This window comes from Apiospora hydei (genome assembly GCF_038363865.1).
Source record: "Apiospora hydei strain CBS 114990 chromosome Unknown utg000004l_segment0_segment0, whole genome shotgun sequence".
Lineage (NCBI taxonomy): Eukaryota > Fungi > Ascomycota > Sordariomycetes > Amphisphaeriales > Apiosporaceae > Apiospora > Apiospora hydei.
In genome coordinates, this window is record NW_027117363.1 from 6,192,416 (window position 1) to 6,212,798 (window position 20,383).

Here is a 20,383-nt window from a genome sequence, read left to right on the forward strand (position 1 = left end):
GAGGGTTAGGTAGGTAGTAACAACATTACCTATCAACACGGCGCGGCCAAGTATAGACACGGCCACATATAGCTACTGTTATGCCGGGCTTATGTGCTCCTGGCACCTGGGCTGTTCGTTGTGTCAAATGTAGACGGCGGTGGGGTCCACTACTTGTAATACTGTTTCTTTAGATCTGGGGTTTGAATGACGACATGGCTACACCCCTGAAATGCAGGCGATTGATCAAAATAATCCCAACTATTTTTACGTGGATGCATCAGGCACAGAGGAGGAAGGAATGGCCCTGACTGGCCAATATACGTACTACCAACGAGCCTTGCAAGCTTCGGCTTTGGGGTTGCATGTTGCTGCAAGACGAAGATTAGAGAAAGAGTTGAGGCAAGGCAAAGGATTAGGTACAATCCAATGCCCGGCCAGCACGGGAAGACCCAACATGCGCTGACGACCCTAGCTGGATCCAAGTACCTAGCACGGATCAATCAAGTAGGTAGATACATAAGTATAGATATATGTAATGTAGGTACATAGGCTTTTCTGCCTACATAACATAGTAAGGTATGCTGTAGCAGGTAGGAGGTAACCATAGCGCATTGCATTGTACGGCCAAGACGGCAAAGGAGTGGGGGTGATTGCGCACGCCCTACACGCCTCACGCCTAGTAGTAGCACCCTGGCAGCCTGGCACCCCCAGGAGCCAAGCTGAGACGGGCCTGCGGGTTGTGCCACTGTGTCGCAACTAGGACAAGGTACAACATCCAGCCATCCATTGATACAGCACAATTGGAAGATGCCAGTAAGGCGATGAACCCATAAGATTGAAACACGACACTTCTACTCTCATTGTTTTTTTCTCGCCAACACTCTGATAATCCTTCGTTTGGTCGTATTATTCACCCCTGTATCGCCAAGCCATCATCATCATCTTCTTCTTTCCTCCATCAACCGTAGCCACCTGCACTGCATCATCCTCGAGTTTCCGGAGCTACTACCTCGTCCATTCGCAGCTGACGCTATCTGAAACCCACATCGACTACCGAAGCTCGAAGCTTCCTCCGTCTTGATATGACCACCACGTCACCGAGTACCAGTACGCGATCATGAGGGCAGTCAGCAGAGCTCTGCCGGCGCCGGGACGTTGGCAATGGCGGACGGCCATTTCCTATCTCCTGGCCGTCTGCTTGTTGCAGGTCCTGTTGGTGCCGGCCGCCGAAGCCAAGGACGAGCCCGCCATAACCGTCACCGACTTCGACCATAACCCAATGAACATAAACTACTTCAAGGGCTCCGATACCGTGCTCTTCCAAGACCAGGACACCGGCTCCATCTACCGTTCGACCGACGCCGGCGCGAAATGGGCCAAGGTGGATGAGATTGGCGAAGGCAAGGCCTACGCGCTGGTCATGCACGAGTTCGAACCGACCCGTGCCTACGTCCTGACCACCGGCAGCACGCACTGGAGGACGCATGACCGCGGTAAAACATGGGAGACCTTCTTCACGGATGCAAGGCTGAGCCGCGTCGATTACCGTGGCGAATGGCTTAGATTCCACGCTGAGGACCCGGACCGCATCCTCTTCCATGCCATGGACTGCCCGGCCATTTTCTGCGATGAGTTGGTCATGTACACCACAGATGGATTCAAGACAGATGCAAAGTTCCTCCGCGGCGGTATCAAGGACTGTTGGTGGGCCAAGTCGTCAGATCTCTTCTCTACCACGAGCGCCGACCACGACAACTCGAGGATCCTATGCATTGTCCTGGGCGAATTCTCGCTTTTCCACCAAGATAACCGGCTTCTCATATCCGACAACTATTTCAGCGCAGTCTCTAAAGATGGCGTCACTTCCGATGGTGTCGTACAAGAGTTCGAACCCAAGATAGACGGCCTCAATATTGTGCGTGGTATTGCCAACTTGGCAGTCGTCAAAAAGTACCTACTTGTTGCTACGAATGCCAAGAATACAGACGAGATGGCCCTGTTCGTCACGGACGATACTAACACATGGCACCGAGCCGTCTTCCCATCCGACCAACGTATTACCCAGGAGGCATACACCGTCCTCGAGGGTACCAACTACAGCATTCAAGTTGATGTTATGACGGGGCGTCCAGGTAATCCGATGGGAGTCATGCTCACCAGTAACTCGAACGGTACATATTTCACAAGGAACTTGGAGCACACGAACCGTAATGCTGTCGGCCATGTAGATTTCGAGAAGATCTCCGGGATCCAGGGAATTTTCATGGTAAACCAGATTGACAATTGGGAGAAGGTCAAGGGTGATGTCAGAGCCAAGAAAAAGCTAAAGACGCAGATCACCTTTGACGACGGGCGGACTTTCGAATCTGTCAAAGAGGGCGATAATGAACTTCACCTCCATTCGATCACAGAGCCAAACAATGTCGGTCGCATCTTCTCAAGCCCCGCCCCAGGACTTGTTATGGGCAACGGCAATGAAGGGAAACACCTTGGTGATTACCTGAAAGACTCTAGCCTCTATGTTTCCGACGATGCCGGAAAGACTTGGATCAAAGGTCCGAAAGGCCCGCACAAGTACGAGTTCGGCGACCAGGGGTCCATTCTCCTCGCTGTACACGACAGCGAGAAGGACGATGTTGGTGAAATCAAGTACTCTCTGAACCACGGAAAAGAGTGGAAGACTCTTTCGCTCCCGGACAAGCGCAAAATCAGGCCCTTCTTCTTGACCACTACACAAGACTCTACCAGTCTCAGATTCATACTCACCGGCGAATCTGGAGGCAAATCTTCGCCCAAGTACCATGTCATTGCCATCGATTTTGAAGGCATGCACGAGGCTACCTGCAAGGAGAGTGACATGGAGGAATGGTACGCACGCAAGAATGACAAAAACGAGCCAACATGTGTCATGGGCCACAAGCAGAAATTCCACAGGCGCAAGAAGGATGCCGAATGTTTCATCAAGAAGGAATTCAAAATGCCGCTCCCAGAATCCGAAATCTGCGAATGTACGGACGCCGATTTTGAATGCGACTTCAATTTCGTCAGAAAGGACGGAGAGTGTGTAAAGGCCGGTCCCGTGGTGGCCCCTGAGGGTGCCTGCAAAAAGAACGACCCGGACGAGGTCTTCAAAGGCTCGTCTGGTTGGCGCCTCATTCCCGGCAACGATTGCAGGCGCAAGAGCGGCTCACAGCAAGACGACACCAAAGAATGGAAGTGCTCCGATGCAACCTCAGGTCCGGCGGGCCCGCCAGCCAGCGGAAACATCACTGACGTCCAGAACGCCATCAAGGGAGATTATGACAAGTTCGACAAACACTATCTCGAGCGAGGTGACACCTCTCAAGACAAAGAAGAGACTATTATCATGAGACCATTCAAGGCCAGCTCTGGCAAAGGCGGGCCCATCATGATCACACACGATCATGGAAAGAAGTGGGAAACCCCAGTATGCTCAAGGATGCTGATGTGTGGTCCATCACGAGCCACCCCTATGTCAAAGATATGGTCTTTTTCATCAGCCACAAAGGTGAAATCATCTACTCAGTTGATCATGGCAAAACCTTCGACACTTTCAAAGCCCCTCTTCCTCCAGACACGGGGCCGAAGGCGAGGGCACCGCTCGCATTTCATCCTGACAACAAAGATTGGCTGATTTGGCACGGTCTCAAGTGTCCTTCGGGCTCGAAGGACAACTGTCATCTTGAGGCATCTGTTTCTAGCGATCGTGGTGACCGGTGGACAACTGTAGCTCGATATGTCAAGAAGTGTGAATTCACAGGCAATAAAGCTTACCAGAACTATGGCCGTGAGAGCTTAAAGGAGATGATCTGCCTCAAGAAAGCCCACGAGGATAACAAGGATACCACCCCCAACCAACTCGTCTGGAGCGAGGACGCCTTCGAACCCGAGGAGAAGGTTCGCCAGGAGAACGTCAAGGAGTTCGCTACTATGGCGGAATTCATTGTTGTGGCGAGTGAAAACCAGACGGCAAAGACGCTCATGGCATCGGCAAGTGTGGACGGACGACAGTTTGCAGAGGCCAAATTCCCATACGGGTTCGAAGTTCCACACCAGCATGCTTATACTGTCCTGGACAGTTCGACACATGCGGTCAACCTCTTTGTCGAAACCCATGACGTGAAACACCAGAAATTCGGCTCGATCCTCAAGAGTAACTCGAACGGAACGTCTTATGTCATGAGCATCTCCGGCGTCAACTGCGATGATGATTATTTTGTGGATTTTGAAAAGATGCTGGGCTTGCAAGGTGTCGTATTGGTCAATGTCGTTCAGAACCAAAAGGGTGATTTGTCCGAGAAGAAACTCTTGCAGACGAAAATCAGCCACAACGATGGCGCCGAATGGTCATTCCTTCCGCCGCCACGACAACCTCTTAAGGACAAGGACTTCTCTTGCTCCGCAGGCGGAGAGGGCAACGAAAAGTGTGCCCTCCACATCCATGGCTACACCGAGCGACTTGACCACCGAAAAACGTACTCGTCGGAGTCAGCTGTTGGCATTATGTTTGGTTGGGGCAATGTCGGGCCGGTCTTGGGGGATGCGAAGGATGCAGATACGTTCATGACCACCGATGCCGGCATCAGCTGGAAGGTGGTAAAGAAAGGGCGCTGGATCTGGACCTTTGGCGACCAGGGATCGATCATTGTCCTTGCGCAGCGCGAAACGCAGACGAAGACCGTCTCGTACACGGTCGACGGAGGAGAAACTTGGAAAGATCACCAGTTCTCTGACAAAGAGATTGTCATCAACGATATGACAACACTGCGGTCCGGCTCCTCGCGCAACTTCTTGCTCTGGGGTCACCAAGGGGATCAACTGCTCACCATCAACCTGGACTTCACTGGACTGGCTGATAAACCCTGCCGTGTAGACGATGACTTGGAAAAGTCCGACTATGATCTATTCACTCCTGCGCACCCCAAGCAACGTGATGGTTGCCTTTTTGGACACAGGACGCAATATCTGCGCAAGAAACCGGACCGCCAATGCTTCAACGAGCGACCATTGCTTAGTACTACCAGATACGATAACTGCACCTGCACCCGGCAGGATTACGAATGGTAAGTCATTCTCGATTTCAATGTCTCGCGAATTCTCTGCTGATATTCCCTAGCAACTACAATTATGAGCTGGACAGCCACCAGCAATGCAAGCTCGTGGAAGGACTTCAACCCATGTCCCTGGAGCAGTACTGCAAAGACAACCCCGACGCCAAAGAGTTCTACGAGGCATCAGCCTTCCGACGTATTCCTCTCACTACCTGTAGTGGTGGCCGAGAACTCGACAAACAGGGCGAGCCTCAGCCTTGCCCCGGCCATGAGGAGGAGTTTGAGCGGGCACACGGGGTGTCTGGCGTTGCCATCTTCTTCGCCGTCATTATCCCCATCGGCATCGCGGCCGCGGCCGGGTGGTGGGTGTACAACAACTGGCAGAGCAAGTTTGGGCAGATCCGGCTCGGAGAGCAGAACAGCTTCGACCACGAGGCGCCGTGGGTCAAGTACCCCGTCATCGCGGTCTCGGCGGTGGTGGCGGTGGCGGGCGCGCTGCCGCTCCTGGCGTCGAGCCTCTGGCGTAGCGCCGGGTCGTTGGTCAAGAAGGCCACGGGCCGCGGCGATGCCAGCTACAGCTGGCTACGGGGTACCGGCGGGCCCCGGAGGTTCACGACTCGCGACAGCTTCGCGCGCGGGAGGTCCGATTACGCCATCGTGGATGAAGATGAAGGCGAGCTTTTGGGCGACGACAGCGACGAGGAAGTTTAAAGCAGCTAGAGGAGGAGCAGGAGGATGGGGTGTCGTTCATACATAGCAAAGGTTTTTGTTCTATATGGTTATCTCTGTGGGCTGTGTAGAGGCGTACCCCCAAATCCTGTGAAGTGTGTACTAAGGAGATATTGCGGCCGTTTATCTTATGGGAGGCGTAGGAACGGGGGGTGGCATCGGTACGGACATGTCATTTCTTTCTGTATTACAAACTAGAGTAGGTGGGATGACGGCGGTGTTTGCATGGCGCTTCTGGCTAAGGGAGGCAGGCAAGCGGGGGCAGATGTTGCGACACTCTGTCACGAATAAGTCAATTGGTTTCTTTATATTTACCCTGTCTCTCTATCTCTCCCGCTCTATATATATAGAAGTACGTATATATATATATATTCAGTCCTGTCGCTGAAGACGAAGGCGAGATTGGGCAGTTCTGGCACAACATCAATGCCTGTCCAACGGAGTTGTTCCAGGGAGAAAGATGATGCTTGCCGCGTGGCGAATTGTCGTATTCTGCGTGGACGGTGTAGGTGACTGCATGGCATGGCTTGCATTAGGCATGCGACCTATTATTATTGCCTTTGTGCTTCTTCAGTAACAGCAAGGCAGGCATACGTATGCCTACATGCCAATCTCGATGCGAATGCGGAACGGATGGCATGCGTAATTCGGAGCCTGGAATGGGTTGCAATATTATGTATAAGAGCCTCAGCTATACCTATGTGTTTACGGTGCAACACCATGCCGAACGCCATCATGTCTCTCTCTGGTTCGTTCCCTTGGGACATGATAGGTACATGCTACTGCTCGCAGCAGCAGCAGCAAGAGCTGAGAATGTGACTTTTACGTTTTTTTTTTTTTTTCTTCTTTCTTCTCTCTTTTTCTTCCCTTGATACTAACCCGTTTTGCCTGCATTGAATATGTGTGTATGTATGTGTTTATGTAGGCGAGTGTCCTCCATCGCCATGTAGACCGTTTGTCCCGGTCGTGTATGTGTATGTATGTCCGTTAATGGCATATGTATGTCTTGTCTCTCCTGAGACATGCAGAGCTGCTCTAGTTTGCAGCAAGCAGTGCGCACTTGCTCGTATTGTGCCTTTCCTACAGGTCGGCGGCGCAGGCGATTAATATGGAGATACAGCGGACGAACCAGTCGCTGGGGTAGAAGCGTACAGTAGATACACGACCAGGACCGTATCAATAGCTGCAGGCAGGCAGGCAGGCATGCCTAGTGTTCGAATCGGCGTGCCGATCGGCCTGTGTCAAAGGGAAAATGGGGAAACGGGGACCGGCATGCCCGCTAGGCATAGGCGACTGCGACTGCGACCCCGCCATGTCTCATCGAGTTTTTGAGAAGAGGTAAGAGGTCCGCTGAAACGTACGTGTGCCCTGTTGGACTGGTTCGATGCCCAGAAGGATGCATCCAACGCTTGAGCGTGCATATACCTACTTATACTCCGACAACCTAAGGGAGGCCAAGGGGGCGAGGGGAGGCTCTTTTGATGTGCTCGGATGTTGCTGCTAATGGGAATGGGCTCGCTTACCAGTAGCAGCCTGCGCTGGCCCAATCATCTTTGCAGCCGAAACGGACCCGTCTCCTTCTTTTCGGTGACCGACCCGTGGCATGGGAACCTAAGCGTCCACTAAAAAAAGAGAGAAAAGGAAAAGAAAGAAAAAAAACGAGGGGTCCCTGGACATGCTGGCATGTATGTACCTGCAGCAGTGGGAGGCCAGGCAGACAGCGACAGGCGGAGGGCCCGGTCCCAGACCAGGGAACCCGTGCCTTGCCAAGCTGGGGTTTAGTAGAGGGACAGGGACAACGGTAGTTTCCATGACGCAAAATAAGGATTGACGGACAGTCCAGATTTCGTTCTGTCGATCAAGGGACCAACCAGCTCTTCTCTTGACCGCCAGCCGCAATCGGCCAGCAAACATGGCAACGGGACTACAGATGGGACCGACGAATAACAGAAGAAGCGACGTTTTTGGTCTTGATGATGCCGTGGCTCGCATGACCCAGGATCCGAAATGTTGGCAACTCTATGACCTGATTCTGGCCTAACCAACTGTCCCCCTTCTTCTCGCAACACCAACGCCGTAGCCATGCATGCGGTAACGCCTATGAATTTCAAATGATATCTTGGTGACACATGGGTAATGATCGCTTGACAACGGGAGGAATGCCCACCAATGAGAACCCCCGTCGATAAATATGTTACAAATGAGAAATGATGACCAGCCCTTCTTCGCTCCCTGTGTCCGGCTCCGATAGATATGGTGCTCGTTCGTCATCGAAATATGGATAATGGAAATCGCCATTCTTAATTTCGGGTAACACGGTGCCAGAATCGTTTCATGGCACCGCCTTCGCAGGCCGGCGCCGCAGACCCGTCCAATTCGCTGAAGAATCTCTCATAGTCCGCCTTGGATTTGGCATCGGCAACGCAAGATGCCTGGTTAGAGGCACCATCGCCGCGCGGAACAGACTGTGACATTCTACCGGCACGTGTGTGTGTATTCCTCTGCCAGCCGTAGATCTGTTCTTCCGAGGCCCGCAGGTCCGGTCGAGTAAGCGTCATTCGCAACGTCATCTCACGCGAGGCCGATGGGTCTCGCATCGAGCTCTCTGGATCCCCCGTCGGCGGGGCTTCGAGGCGGGAGCCTGCGTTCTTTGCAGCTTGTTTCTCCTTCTCTGGAGAATTAGGCGTCATGGGTGTATCCGGGTCCGCAACAGACTCATCGTCGCTGTATATGGAGGAGTGGTCGTCTGAAAGGAACGTCTTGAGCTTCTCCGAATCATCCGAGGTCTTGTGCCGCAAATCGCCTTTGTTCGGTTGCTGCGACTCCGCACATGGCCTGGGGGCGCCAACATCATTGGAAGGGAACCCAAACTGGACAGCTTCGTCAAACTTCTGAGGTGTCGACAGATACGCACGTAGCTTCAGTCGGGCCTCGGGGTCCTGGTAATGCGCAGCAGCGGAGTCGATAGAAGCCGTCGACACATGAGAGGCGTGTCTCGGTGTTATGAGAGACAGCGCCCGGGACTTCCTTCGGCCGTGTTGATTCTGCGGATCGGCAGTTCCAGTCGGGAAGGTTGGTGCCCTGAACATATCCCTCGTACTCGGCCGGCTCGACGAGCCGGGGGTCTTTCCAAAGGGCATCTTGCCGATGGACAGGCGACGGCAAAAGGAAGGCCGGCGCTCTTTGGTAGGTGTGGCCATTGGCTCCCGGAGGTTGGCGTGGCAGTCGTCGATATGGAGACTCAGATCCAGATCTTCGTCTTCCTCGAGCCACCGAAAGCTGTCGTAGAACGAGTTTCGAGCAGTTGCGTGGTGAGAGGGGGAATCTTGCAAGTCACTGGCACGAGACTCCATGCTGGGGCGGCCGGATGACAGGGTGGGAGTCTCGACCGGCGGGCTCAAGCGCCTTACTTGGCGGTGACCAGCCTTACACCGGGCTTCGTCGGCAGCGTCAAGGATTACACTCTGCCGCAACTTCCTAGCCAATGCCACTTGCTCCTCTCTCGTAAGAGTATCTCTATCTTGTCGAGGCAGGGAAGAGTGATTCAGCGGCCAGCGGTCCGCCGAAGCTGCATTAGTAGCAGTCTGATACAATGGGCTTGGCCGAGTATAAACCTGTCTGCCAACAGCGCGGCCGCCTTGATCTGTTAGGGCCTTCTCATTCAGCAGCAACAGCTCGGCAACATTAGAAGTGGTCGTAGTGTTGTTGACGCCGCTGTTGCCGTGCAGGCCCGACGTTGACTGCACTAGTTGTAGCTGCTCAGACGTCGAGAAGTACTAATAAGAAGCAAGTTTTAGCTGATGATGCGAGGAGCGGAAAGTAGGTAAAGCAAAAAAACGAGCAGTTGCTTAGGCGCAGGTTAGGTATAAATAAGCAGTGCCGACGGGAAGAATGCAACAGTTTCAGGCACGAAAGAGAGAGAGGAAAGAAGCAAGTCAGGTCAAGACAAGAGCTAGCGCGGCAGATGGAAAGAGAGAGGGAGTAGGCATGTAATGTACATGTAGGGAGAAACCAAAAGGCGCAGCCGGTGCAGCAGGTGCAGTGAATCAAGGATGGGTGAATGGGATGGGATGAGATGAATACTGAGACGCCCGCATAGCGTGGGACCTTGCATTAGGGCCTTGGAGGTTCAAGTACTTCAGGTACAAGGCGAGATGACAGTGATGACAGACATCTATCCGCTTGATCCAATGCGTCCATTGATCGGGATACCTCCATCATACATTGGATCGCTCCTGATGCCTGGCCTGGCGTGCTGGGGGCAGACGAGGAGACGGGCAACTTGGCCCTTTGCGATGCGCCCAAAGCGTCCAGCCCATAGTGTGCGTGCGCGTGTGCTGCGCTGTGAGTGTAGTAGGTTAGGTACCGCTACTACGGAACCAACTAACTACCGCACAGTACCACTATCGGCAGCACTAATAAGGGGGTCGCTGGGTTGCTAGGTCGCAGCTCTTCTCGTGGCTCGGGGGCACGGACCAGACTTGATCGCCGTGCACTGCTACCGCTGCCGCTACCGCTACCGCTACCGCTACCGCCACTTCCCACCCCCTTGCCCATAGCATAGCAAGCATAGCACATGGCACACACACACACCACTACCACTACCACAGTGCTGCATGGCCTTGCATGCAGCTGTTGGGTGGTGGTAGGATAAGTGGGATAAATATGATGGTAGCACTTGGGTAGGAGGCATATCCCTGGAGTCGGCCAGCGCTTGGCACGAGACGGCAGAGAAGAAACCTCGTCGTGCATGCACGCAATGCGGACCAAGACGAAGGCAAAGCTATCGTTTCAGAGACAGGGCTCCTTGCTGGCGTCTGCTGACCGACGTCAAGCGATCGCCACACTAAACTACTACCTACCTACCTACCTACCTACCTACCTACCATACCTACTTGCGTACCTACACTTCTTGGACTCAATCAGAACCTGTAGGTTACGTACCCAAGGTATCTTCTTAGGTACAGGCAGGCAGGCACGTACAAGCAAGCTACTGCAGTAGTGCCGGTAGGTAGGATTAAGTGCGAAGTAGTACTGTAGCAGTGGGCAGTGTGGGCAGTAGGTAGGCGGTAGTCTTTTTCTGGGTAGCGTGGGCGCTTCGCCGCGAGCAAGAGCCAACTTGCCAAGTATGGGCATGTATAAACACGCATAACCGTTGCTTTTCCGTGCCATCATTCTTGGCCCTCGGAAATGAAACGAGAATGGAGAAATGCCAATTGAAGGGCTTCAAATGGGTAGGGTCTGAGGAATGGAGCAACCAGGCGAAATAGAAAGAAAGAAAGAAAGAAAGAAAAGGCGACGGCGATCGAAATTCAAGCGGGAGGAAGGAGGAGACCAGAAAGGAAAAAAAGAACCACTGACCTTGCGCCTGATGGTGGTCGGCAATGCCTTGAACACCTCCAATTCCTGGCTCGATATCTCGGTGTAGGAGCCAATTGGCTGTATGGAATCCGCATGAGGGCCGGGCGTTGGTTCCTCCTGGCTTCTGCGCGTGGTGAACTTGAATGATTTCATCGACCTGCTGCTGCCGGGTCTCTTTGCCGTCCACGGCCGCGTGATGCTGGTGTTGATGCTGTTGCTGTTGTCGGCCGCCGCCGGAGGGCCGAGCTGGTCTGCATCTCGCGTCCGTGCTGCCTGTGCTGCCTGTGCCTGTGCGTGCTGCGTCTGGTCGAGCAGTGTTGAATGATAATCGGCGGTGGTGTCGAGGCTCGTCGCGTGGGGAAACACCTGCAAACCCCCTTTGACGTAGGATGATGGAGCCATGGCAGCTCTCGGACGTGCGCTGTTCGTAGGTTTTACAACTTAATAAGTCGAGCCAGGTGCCAGGGCTTGTGAAACACAAGAAGTCGGCGGCGGGAGAGAAAGAAGAAAAGAAAAGCAGACAAGCCAGCAAACCAAAGCCCGGGTGCTTGGGAAAGGGAAAAAAGAAGGGGGGGAAAGAACAGAGTGAAGTTATCGAGGGAAGAGGTGGAATAGAAAATTAAAAAGATTAAATGGCAAGGTTGGCACGCATGCATGTAGGTGGCAGTAGTAGTAGTAGCAGCAGCAGCAGCAGTAGGCATTGAATGGATGTATGTACATGTAAAGTATGCAGGCTCGTTCAAGGCAGGTACGAACAGCTCAGGGTGGATGGATGGAGGTGACAACGTTGGCCAATAATGCCGCTTGCTCCATTCGACGACGACAAGCTCGAGGTAAGATTGCTGAGGTTCTTGCGGAATGCCTCCTCTCGCTCAGCAAGTAAGTCGTGGCGTCTGTAAGGCCAACCCATATGCGCACGGCACGGCAGCGTGTAATGGATGGATGGATGTGTTTACACATCAAACATACCCTGCCACCTACCTTGCCTGCCTACCTTGCCTGCCTATCCAGAACAGCCAGAACTTCGAAGCTATCTCTCTCTAGCTACAGTTAGTCTTGTCCATCACCTAGGGACCCGAAGCTACGTCTATTGGCCGAACCGTGACCCTTGCCCCCCAACCGGAACCCCAGTCAGCCAGCCAGTCCAACCATGTTTAACCATGCTTAACCATGTTGCTCAACATTGCCCAGCGCAAGGTTCGGAAGTTCGAGAAGGGTGTTCGTGCCTGCCTGCCTGCCTGCCTGCCACGTTCTCTCCCACCCCTCGTCGCCTCGTCGCCGAGCGTTCCAGGCCGGCTGGCGACATGACCTTAGCCAAGGGAAAGCCAGCAAACAGCGCGGATTGGTACGATAGATCAAATTGCTCGGTTGGCTAGGTTGGCTCTGCATGCCACTCAGAAGCCTGCGTTCAATGGCATGGCTCAGGCCGCCCTGATTGGCTGCTGGGCGGCGGGCGGCGTGTGGACAGAGAATGGGGACGAACAGGTGCGGTACGAATAGGGTCAGGCCAGGTACAGGCCCCGAGGCCCCAGGGCCCCAAGGCCCCAGTGGCCAGTAGCTCCGTAAGCCCCAGGGCAAATCTGCCAATCTGCCCGTAATGCCAGCGCTAATTGGCTCCCCCCTTTCTGCTCTATTCTGTCTATTCCCCCAGGGGTCTAGGTTCAACGCTCCCTTTCCCCTTTGGGCCCTCCAGGGTGATGGTGACAGCGTCGCAAGAGGCAGCGATCGGCGCTTGTTTCCACCTGAGCTTTACCTGTGCCTGTCACGCTATTTTCTGACGTGGAGCTGTTTGTTTGGTTCCGTGCCTGCGTGCCTGTCGTCCCCTCAGAGATCCAGTCGACCACTCTCGGCCTAACCAATGTGCTTCGGCCGTCCCAGCCGGGAGCGCACCTCGCAGTAGGAGCCCAGTGAGCTTGTTTCTGAGCTTCTGAGCTTCTGAGCTTGGGAGCTGCCCACCTGCGCAGCAGCGTGCAGGCGTGCTTTCTTGGGCCGTCGTGGGCATTCATTTACTTACGCATTCGCCTCCTTCCTGCAGAGCCCGCTCCGGAGTCACACGCCCAAATGGATGCATACCCCGCCCCAAGCTGTGAAGGATCTAGAATGGGCGTCAACTACACTCCAAAACCAACCAACAACCACTCAACCGCCGCTGACGCGCTCCATAATTCTACGTAAGCACCCCCTACAACTGGCGCGCCGAATTAGTCAACACTCATCTCCAGAAGGGAAACGGTGACAACCGATACCAGCTTGTTGATTCGTCGACTGATAACATTGCATCCGAAATAGTTTATACAAGAATTCTAGTAGCAGTATATAGAACGAGAGAAGTATGAGAATAGCGAAAGAAAACCCGAGAGGGGGGAAAGAAACTTGGAAAACTTCCAAAAAGGGAAAGGGAAACCGATTCAACAACATCCCTCTTATTCTTCAGGAACGAAAACCACATGACTGCCTGCCTCCTCTGTCTTGGATTCGACCCCAGCTCTCGTGAAATTGCGTCAGGGAATACCCGCTGTCCCCCTCTCGATTAGCCCGTGTGTAATAATAGCACGTATTAAGCCAGGTCATCCCAGAACCAACCCCGGGCCTTGGCTCGCTTGCCCGAGATATGGACTCGGGAAGAACATGGGCATGCAATTTCGTTGACTCCGTAATCCTCTTTCCGCTCCGTCCCTGCGTTCCTATCACGAGAGGGTAGCTTTTGAAGTACACGAGACACGCGCGTGAGAGCTGCCTGTCAGCTTCGTAAAACCTACGACACGAGAACAAGGGGTGATAAGCGGTTAGTCGGCACCCCCAGGGATCGGAGGGTGAGGTCCATCTGGGCTGTCGGAGGCAGCGGGTCGTAGTATTCATAGACCTTGTTCTCTTTCGTCCCGCCGCCGGTAACAGCCGGCGCCATGTACCGGGACACGCCCGTGTCCCGGTCGTACGAGAGGTAGCTCCCCGCGAGCCGCTTGCCGCCGCCTTCGGGGAGATCGACAATGAACTGAGGCATGTCGAAGCCCGCAATGGAGCCGCGGATCTTGGCCTCAATGTCCATGATGGTCTGGAGCGGCGTGCGAAGGTGCTCGACCTTCTTCACCATGTCGCATTGGTAGACGTAATACTGGATGACGGGCAGGTTTCTCACTTGTTAGCCGGACTCTCGATCATGAGGAAGAGCTATACCACTCGATTTGACGTGGGCCATAGTTGGGAAGAGCAATGATGTCGACAGCCAACTTACCGGACTGATCCGCAGGTCCTCCGCAAGCGCCCGGATGAGCTTCGAAATGGTTTGGGCATTATCGTTGATCCCATGGAGCAAAACCGACTGGTTGCGGATGGTCAGTCCGCCTTCAATCAGCTTCCGGCAGGCCTCTTCCGTCATCCACGATATCTCATCGGGGTGGTTGATATGGGTGTGCAGCGCCGCACGCTTGCCCGCTTTGAGGGCCAGCCGGTGTACCCAGAGGAGGGCGTCGGACCACTGGTCGTTCGGGTCCAGGATGCGATTCGGCGCCACACCAAGGCCCTTGGACGCAATCCGGAACTTCTTGACGTTGGGGATCTTGATCAGGCGCTCGCCGATATACGCCAGCTGCTCCGGGGACAGATAGTAAGCGTCGCCCCCGACACGACAACGTCGGTGATCTGTGGGGTGTCCTCGATGTACTTGAAGGCCGCCTCCCATCGCTTCAGGATCGGCTTCATCTGTTGCTTCGATACATCGCTGGTGTCGGCTCCTACGGCGTATGATCGCGTACAGTACAAGCAGTAGGTAGGGCAAACAGAGATCGCTACCATCGTTCCTTCTTGTTAGCCGAGATGCCATGCAGAGGGGTTGGAGATAGGCTTACGAAGAAACAGTGCCTTGTCTGGATAGCGGTGCACAAGACCGTTGACAGGAGAGTCATGGTTCTCATGTAGAGAATCATAGTTGCTCTTGGGGTGGTCAGGCTGTATCAGGGACTTGAGTGGGATGAATTGCCGGAAAATAGGGTCGTGTCGAGGATCCTGCCAATTGATCCGGCTAAAGACATGTGGCCTTGTATATGTCAGCTTTATATCCTTGGGAAACCGAATAGGGGGGCCGCAGTGGGCCAAGGAATGTCAACACACATTATGCGAAGTGACATCGACGACTCCGCTATACCACCGAAGATGTCCTTGATGAACTCTTCTCGACTCTGCACAAGTGATGCATTGCTGGTGAAGGGCACATGATCAGGGAGCACGCTTGCAAGAATCCCCTTGAGACTTTCCGGTGCTGAGCGGCTATGATGCTCCACAACGTTCTTCTTCTGATGTCATTGTTAGTTAAGTAACACATGTATGGGGGCAGCATGGCTACGAACAGTCCAGCTCCATGAGATGAACTCATCAGTTGATACGTCTTTCCACATGGGCACTTTTCGCCAGAACTCGTCTGCTCCATTCGAAGGCGGGGAGGGCTCCTCAGCTGCTGGCCCTGCCACGGCGACGGCTTGGCTGTACTGTGCCCTTGACGCCACAGAGCTTTGAAGTGGCATAGAAGTTCGTAAGGCTAGCCTTCTGGCGGCCAAAGCTCCAGGCAACGACTTCTGGATACGGTCGACTCGTCTCATCATGGCGACGAAGCTAGTAAGTACACTGATAAGAGCGGGCTAGATGGTGGCTTTCGTTCGGCGTCGACAGAGAACCCCGGGCTTTTGCGTCTGTCGTGGGGATATAGGTAGGTCCGAAGATGGATAGGATTGTCTCGCGCTGTTTCTGCGTTCACCGTAGTCATGTTTAGCCCACGATTGATCTATCTCAACAGGATTTCGAGTGTGTACCTACTGATGTCGGTGGTAGAGATGATATTCCTCTCGCCAAAGCACACAAATAGTTTGTATGACACTGTATAGATCTCGTGAGCCGATTGCAGTTTGTGTTGGCAGAATAGTGCCTGGGATTCGAGCGTATTGGAGCGAGATCCTGTATGGCGTTGCCAACTGTAGGAAAGCTGGCCATCGACGTCAAAGGGTTATCAGCGCTGAGCACAAGACTGGGAGGAGCACCTTGGCCTTTTTATGCAACATGTGCTTGTGAATCATTGGCGGAAAGAAGGGAGTAAGTGTTGCTTCTCTACAAGTAGGAGGTTGTCTTGACTATTGGGGCGTAATAAGAGAAAGATGGTACTCACAGGTAGAACTGATTAGAAGTTCGTTCTGGCATACATCGACATTGGAGATGTCGATGGAAGAAACATTTCAGACTCTGAACTGTCGGTCTCATCCAGCCCTATATACACACATATCCCGAAGTCACTAGGACAGTAGACACACAACAGAGAAAGACCAGATGACATTACACCAACCAACGCCGTTATTTGCCCTCTCGATATCTCTACTCATCGGGATAGACTTCCGGGAGATGCCTTCGACACGAGTGGGCACTTTCATCCTATACCCCCAGGAGATATGGGAGGGAAGCAGGCCATAACACGCAACCGGGACCCTAGCTCGAGAACCATGTAGGCTCTGCATCGAATTACATGCACATGACCAATGGGTGACTGGTCTGCATCCCCCATCGTTGTCGGGTAAGAGGCCACATGCAAGCAGAAAATACGTAAGGGTTGCGGGGCGGAATCAACAGCAAGCTACCTGACCAGCACGTCTGGAATTTCCATGCTGACTTTCGTTACCTGCTGTTCTTATGGGTCGTGCCCAATCGAGATTTCCAGACTTCGTCCAGGTTGGTTGTTGGACAGGTCGGCGATGAATTTTGCTAGACCGCTAGCATAATGCAATCATGTCCTTGTGGGGGCTAGGTTGTGCGAATCGTGGCGAGACTTGCGATACTCCCATCCTAGTCTTGTCTTGTTGGCGTTGCCCCTTTATTCGACTTGGTGTCTCTCTAGACGCGATAGACCCGGGGTATGGCCTCCTTTGCCGCGAAATGAGGCGTGGATGGTCAACCAACATGACAGAACTATACTGCGACCCTTGTCGCCTGGCGTCTATTGGTACAGTAGGGACGGCTGCCTAGTAGACGGTGGACCTTCAAGTCGGCGGGCCGAAGTCCAGTTATTACACACTGCGAGCTTCGGATATCTTGTTATTTCGCTTCATCTCAGCCTAGCAGGCGGGTTTCTCAAGGACCACTTCGAGTTACCCACTGCAGCTAGGCTTGGCCTCCAATTGCAGATACAGCCAGCGTCCCTCTCACATCAGGAAGCTGCCTGGTACCTGTTGGGCGTTTTCCCTGCGTCAAGATCAAGGCTTTGGCAGCAGGGCCAAATGTACGGTGCCCTGCTGAACGGGTTAGCTGGACGTTTTTAGGGCTAGATCAGTGACACTCTCTGTATCTGAGCAATGAGCATCAGAATGTGGATGCTGAGGGGTCGTGTCTGGAGGCCTTCGGTTTGGGTGTTATACTTCATGATGCTATTGGTTACCAACAGAACGGGTTGGGACTCAGCCAGTAGATCCACTGCTGCCTCGACTTGCGTCATAAGCAACTCGCCTGTGTGCTCAGAGCTACCTGCAATTGTTGATTTGCCCAGAGCCCTAATTTCCGGGTAATTGTCCGTTGTGTCATTTTCGGGCAACAACGAGTTGCGTAACATGTATCGGGGAGCACGCCGTCCTACCGCGCGGTGGAGAGGTTGAATGCGCCTTGGGACTCCGCCGGCGCTTAAGAGAACCAATGACACTCTTACAGTCCAGAAGAGTCCGCCAGTACAGTTGGTTGTTGGGACTCCATTCACCGAGGCTTGATTGTATTTTGAGCGCCCCTGAGCACCCTAGTCGCAAGCGCGCTCGTCTACTGAGTTGACCTTGGAGAAGGTTGCTGGCCCCCGATGCGGCCGCCCTCATGCGGCCTCGGGAGAGGGCCATGTCTTTTTACTCGGCTTGCCGTGACTCACTCACTCGAGGGGGCCATAGCTAAGGATCGTCTTTGCACACCTTTCTCCGCCAGAGCTTGGGGTTCATAAGTAGACAAACTCGCTCGGGTTCTGGATCCGTTCGGCTGCGAAACTAGGCTTGCACGATATGCGCTCCTCTTACCCGTCTCGTCACTTGCATGGTCGTTGGTCGCCACGGCATGTTCTGGCGTCCAGGTTGGGCTATTCTATAGAGCAGATACAGTAATCTGAAGGGCTCTTGTTCGAACCTGACCCGCAAAGTTGTCTGCATTGCCCAGCTCCGGCGAGTGGTCAACATGACTGGGATGGTTCGTTTTGTCCCGCTCGAGCCCCCAAATCGAAGAAAAAGCTCCAGGCGAGAGTGGCGCGTGGCAACAGGGTATATCAGGGTAGGGGTTTAGCAGGGGGTGTGTTTTCGGTCTGTTGTCCTGCACGATGCAGTGTGATAGTGCTCGTCTTGGTTCCCGGCGGCTGTGATAGACAGACTCTGGGGTGGCAAACTTCTGTTGCCGAAAGAACACGCTACAGATGAGCAGGGTTAACCGATCTCGAGAGAAGGCACTCGCGGTTCCGAGAGCATGAGAGCTCGGGATATGACCAGGTGACTTGGTCAACATGCGGCCGACTCGTGGTCCACGTAGACGGGTCGTACCCAGATCTGCGGGCGACCAGACTGCTGCAAACGAATATCGGTATATGTTTAACCCTCTTTCAGCAACACAGTACCGCCATGTTCGTTCTCGGGCGATGGCCCTGGTCAACTGGCTGGTGGAAGAAAGCACCAGTGCCGGTGTTCGAAGCTCATCTCCACTCAGGCTCGATGATTCCAGAGTATTCTGGGAAGAAGGACCCGACGGTGCGAGCCGCGATCGATTCTCAATGAAGAAGCTGTGCCACGCGTAACGTAACCTCGGTGTGCAGCGGAATGGAGGGTGTGTTATAATTGTCAAGTAACGTTGGTATAGTAGGTTTAGAGGTTCGAAGATGTATCGATGGCGTCTGGAACTTGATGCTGTTGGTCTGTTGGGTCCCGCGATGTTGGAGTCTTCTGACCAGAACATGACTTCGGAAGGTGCGAAGGTTAGTAACATGAAGGTAAGGAAGGTACCTACTTAACTAGGTACCTAGTATCCAGGCAACAAATGCCCACCTCTACAGCTCGCTTGTATCCTTGATAGTTAGTAGCATGAAGGTGGCAAACATCAACTCGGCGCCGGAAAAGCGATGGAGGCTTTTGGGGGCAGGAAAGGTGACGTACTCGCTCTGAGGCTTCGATCATGTCGGTATGATATCGGGTGTGATGCTGGCCGTAGGGATAAAGTGACAATGAGCTCGATGCCCAATCGCGGAAGAACGGCCAGCTATGTAGACCACCCATCCAGAAGAGACCGGCCGGCCATCTTGCCGCAACATGGCTCACTACTCGCATTCGTATCTAGGTAACGAGCTCAGCTCCCCCATATCCGCAGCAGAAGGCCGCAGGCGGTCAGCGGGAATCAGCATGGCACACCTTTGAATCGAGAAACAGTTGTGGGTGGGCAATGCCTCCATCCAGGTACTGTCTAGATGTAAATTAGAACGCCTTTGAAACATCAGAAACCAGTCGAGCTGCCGACCGCAAGTATATTTCCACATTTGCATACTACCACACTGCTTGGGTTAGCTCGACTCTTGCCTGAGCTTGAGAGTCGGTTCAGGGTTGAGATTTGTAGATAAGGTACCTATAGTATATATTTCATCAGTACTTTGGCTTGGGATCTATGTTCTTTTCGTCATCCGGCCAATACCTGGTGAGAGAAGTAAGATGTATGTATGTAGTGTCGTACTTCAATATGTTTCGATATCCTGTTTTGCAGCCCCCCCCCTTCTTCCTTCGCCTCCCTTGAGAGTATGCAGGTTATATCAGAGATTCTATGAAGGTTGGCAATATATAGAGCAATGGTCATATGCGGTGGAAATTGCGGAAGCATCCTTTCGAGGGGACAGAAGAGCATCATCCAATGGTAAGGCTCCAGAAGCAAAATGGATTAACGCAATAGTGGCCGTATCTTGCTCGCAATGGGGCGCTGTTATGTGCATCATCGTGTATGGCCTATTGTCGCATATAGAGGTTCTCAGGTATACATGCTGTGCTACCCTACCTATCTCATACTGACCGTAACTTGCTCGGTAAGAAGCCCTCTTTCCAAATGGGCTTGGACCCCCTCCACATTCCGCTAATTCCCTCGATTGATGGTGGCGGCCTCGGGGCTATCACTGTCATGGGAATGAGGTCTGCTCATATCTCGTAGCTCGAATGAGTCTCCGTTGTAGCCGGGATCCAAACTGGGTGGTTGGCCCATCGGGTCATCTGCACATT

At 53.5% G+C, this 20,383-nt stretch overlaps 3 protein-coding genes across 3 annotated transcripts; 1 reads left to right on the plus strand and 2 right to left on the minus strand.

The window, feature by feature from the left end:
• Positions 1-1,099: 1,099 nt before the first annotated feature.
• PG997_004466 (vacuolar protein sorting/targeting protein PEP1) lies at positions 1,100-5,765 on the plus strand (the record flags this gene model as incomplete). The annotated part of the gene is given in 3 exon segments (XM_066808781.1): positions 1,100-3,430; positions 3,442-5,066; positions 5,120-5,765. The coding sequence occupies 3 exon segments, from the start codon at positions 1,100-1,102 to the stop codon at positions 5,763-5,765; spliced, it is 4,602 nt and encodes a 1,533-aa protein (XP_066672399.1).
• Positions 5,766-8,083: 2,318 nt separating this feature from the next.
• On the minus strand, positions 8,084-11,546 carry PG997_004467 (mucin; the record flags this gene model as incomplete). Its single annotated transcript, XM_066808782.1, has 2 exons — positions 8,084-9,559; positions 11,145-11,546. 2 exons carry the CDS (start codon positions 11,544-11,546, stop codon positions 8,084-8,086), a joined length of 1,878 nt encoding a protein of 625 aa, XP_066672400.1.
• Positions 11,547-13,899: 2,353 nt separating this feature from the next.
• PG997_004468 (L-lysine-aminomutase) lies at positions 13,900-15,739 on the minus strand (the record flags this gene model as incomplete). Its single annotated transcript, XM_066808783.1, has 5 exons — positions 13,900-14,256; positions 14,377-14,843; positions 14,990-15,177; positions 15,252-15,433; positions 15,488-15,739. 5 exons carry the CDS (start codon positions 15,737-15,739, stop codon positions 13,900-13,902), a joined length of 1,446 nt encoding a protein of 481 aa, XP_066672401.1.
• Positions 15,740-20,383: the final 4,644 nt, after the last annotated feature.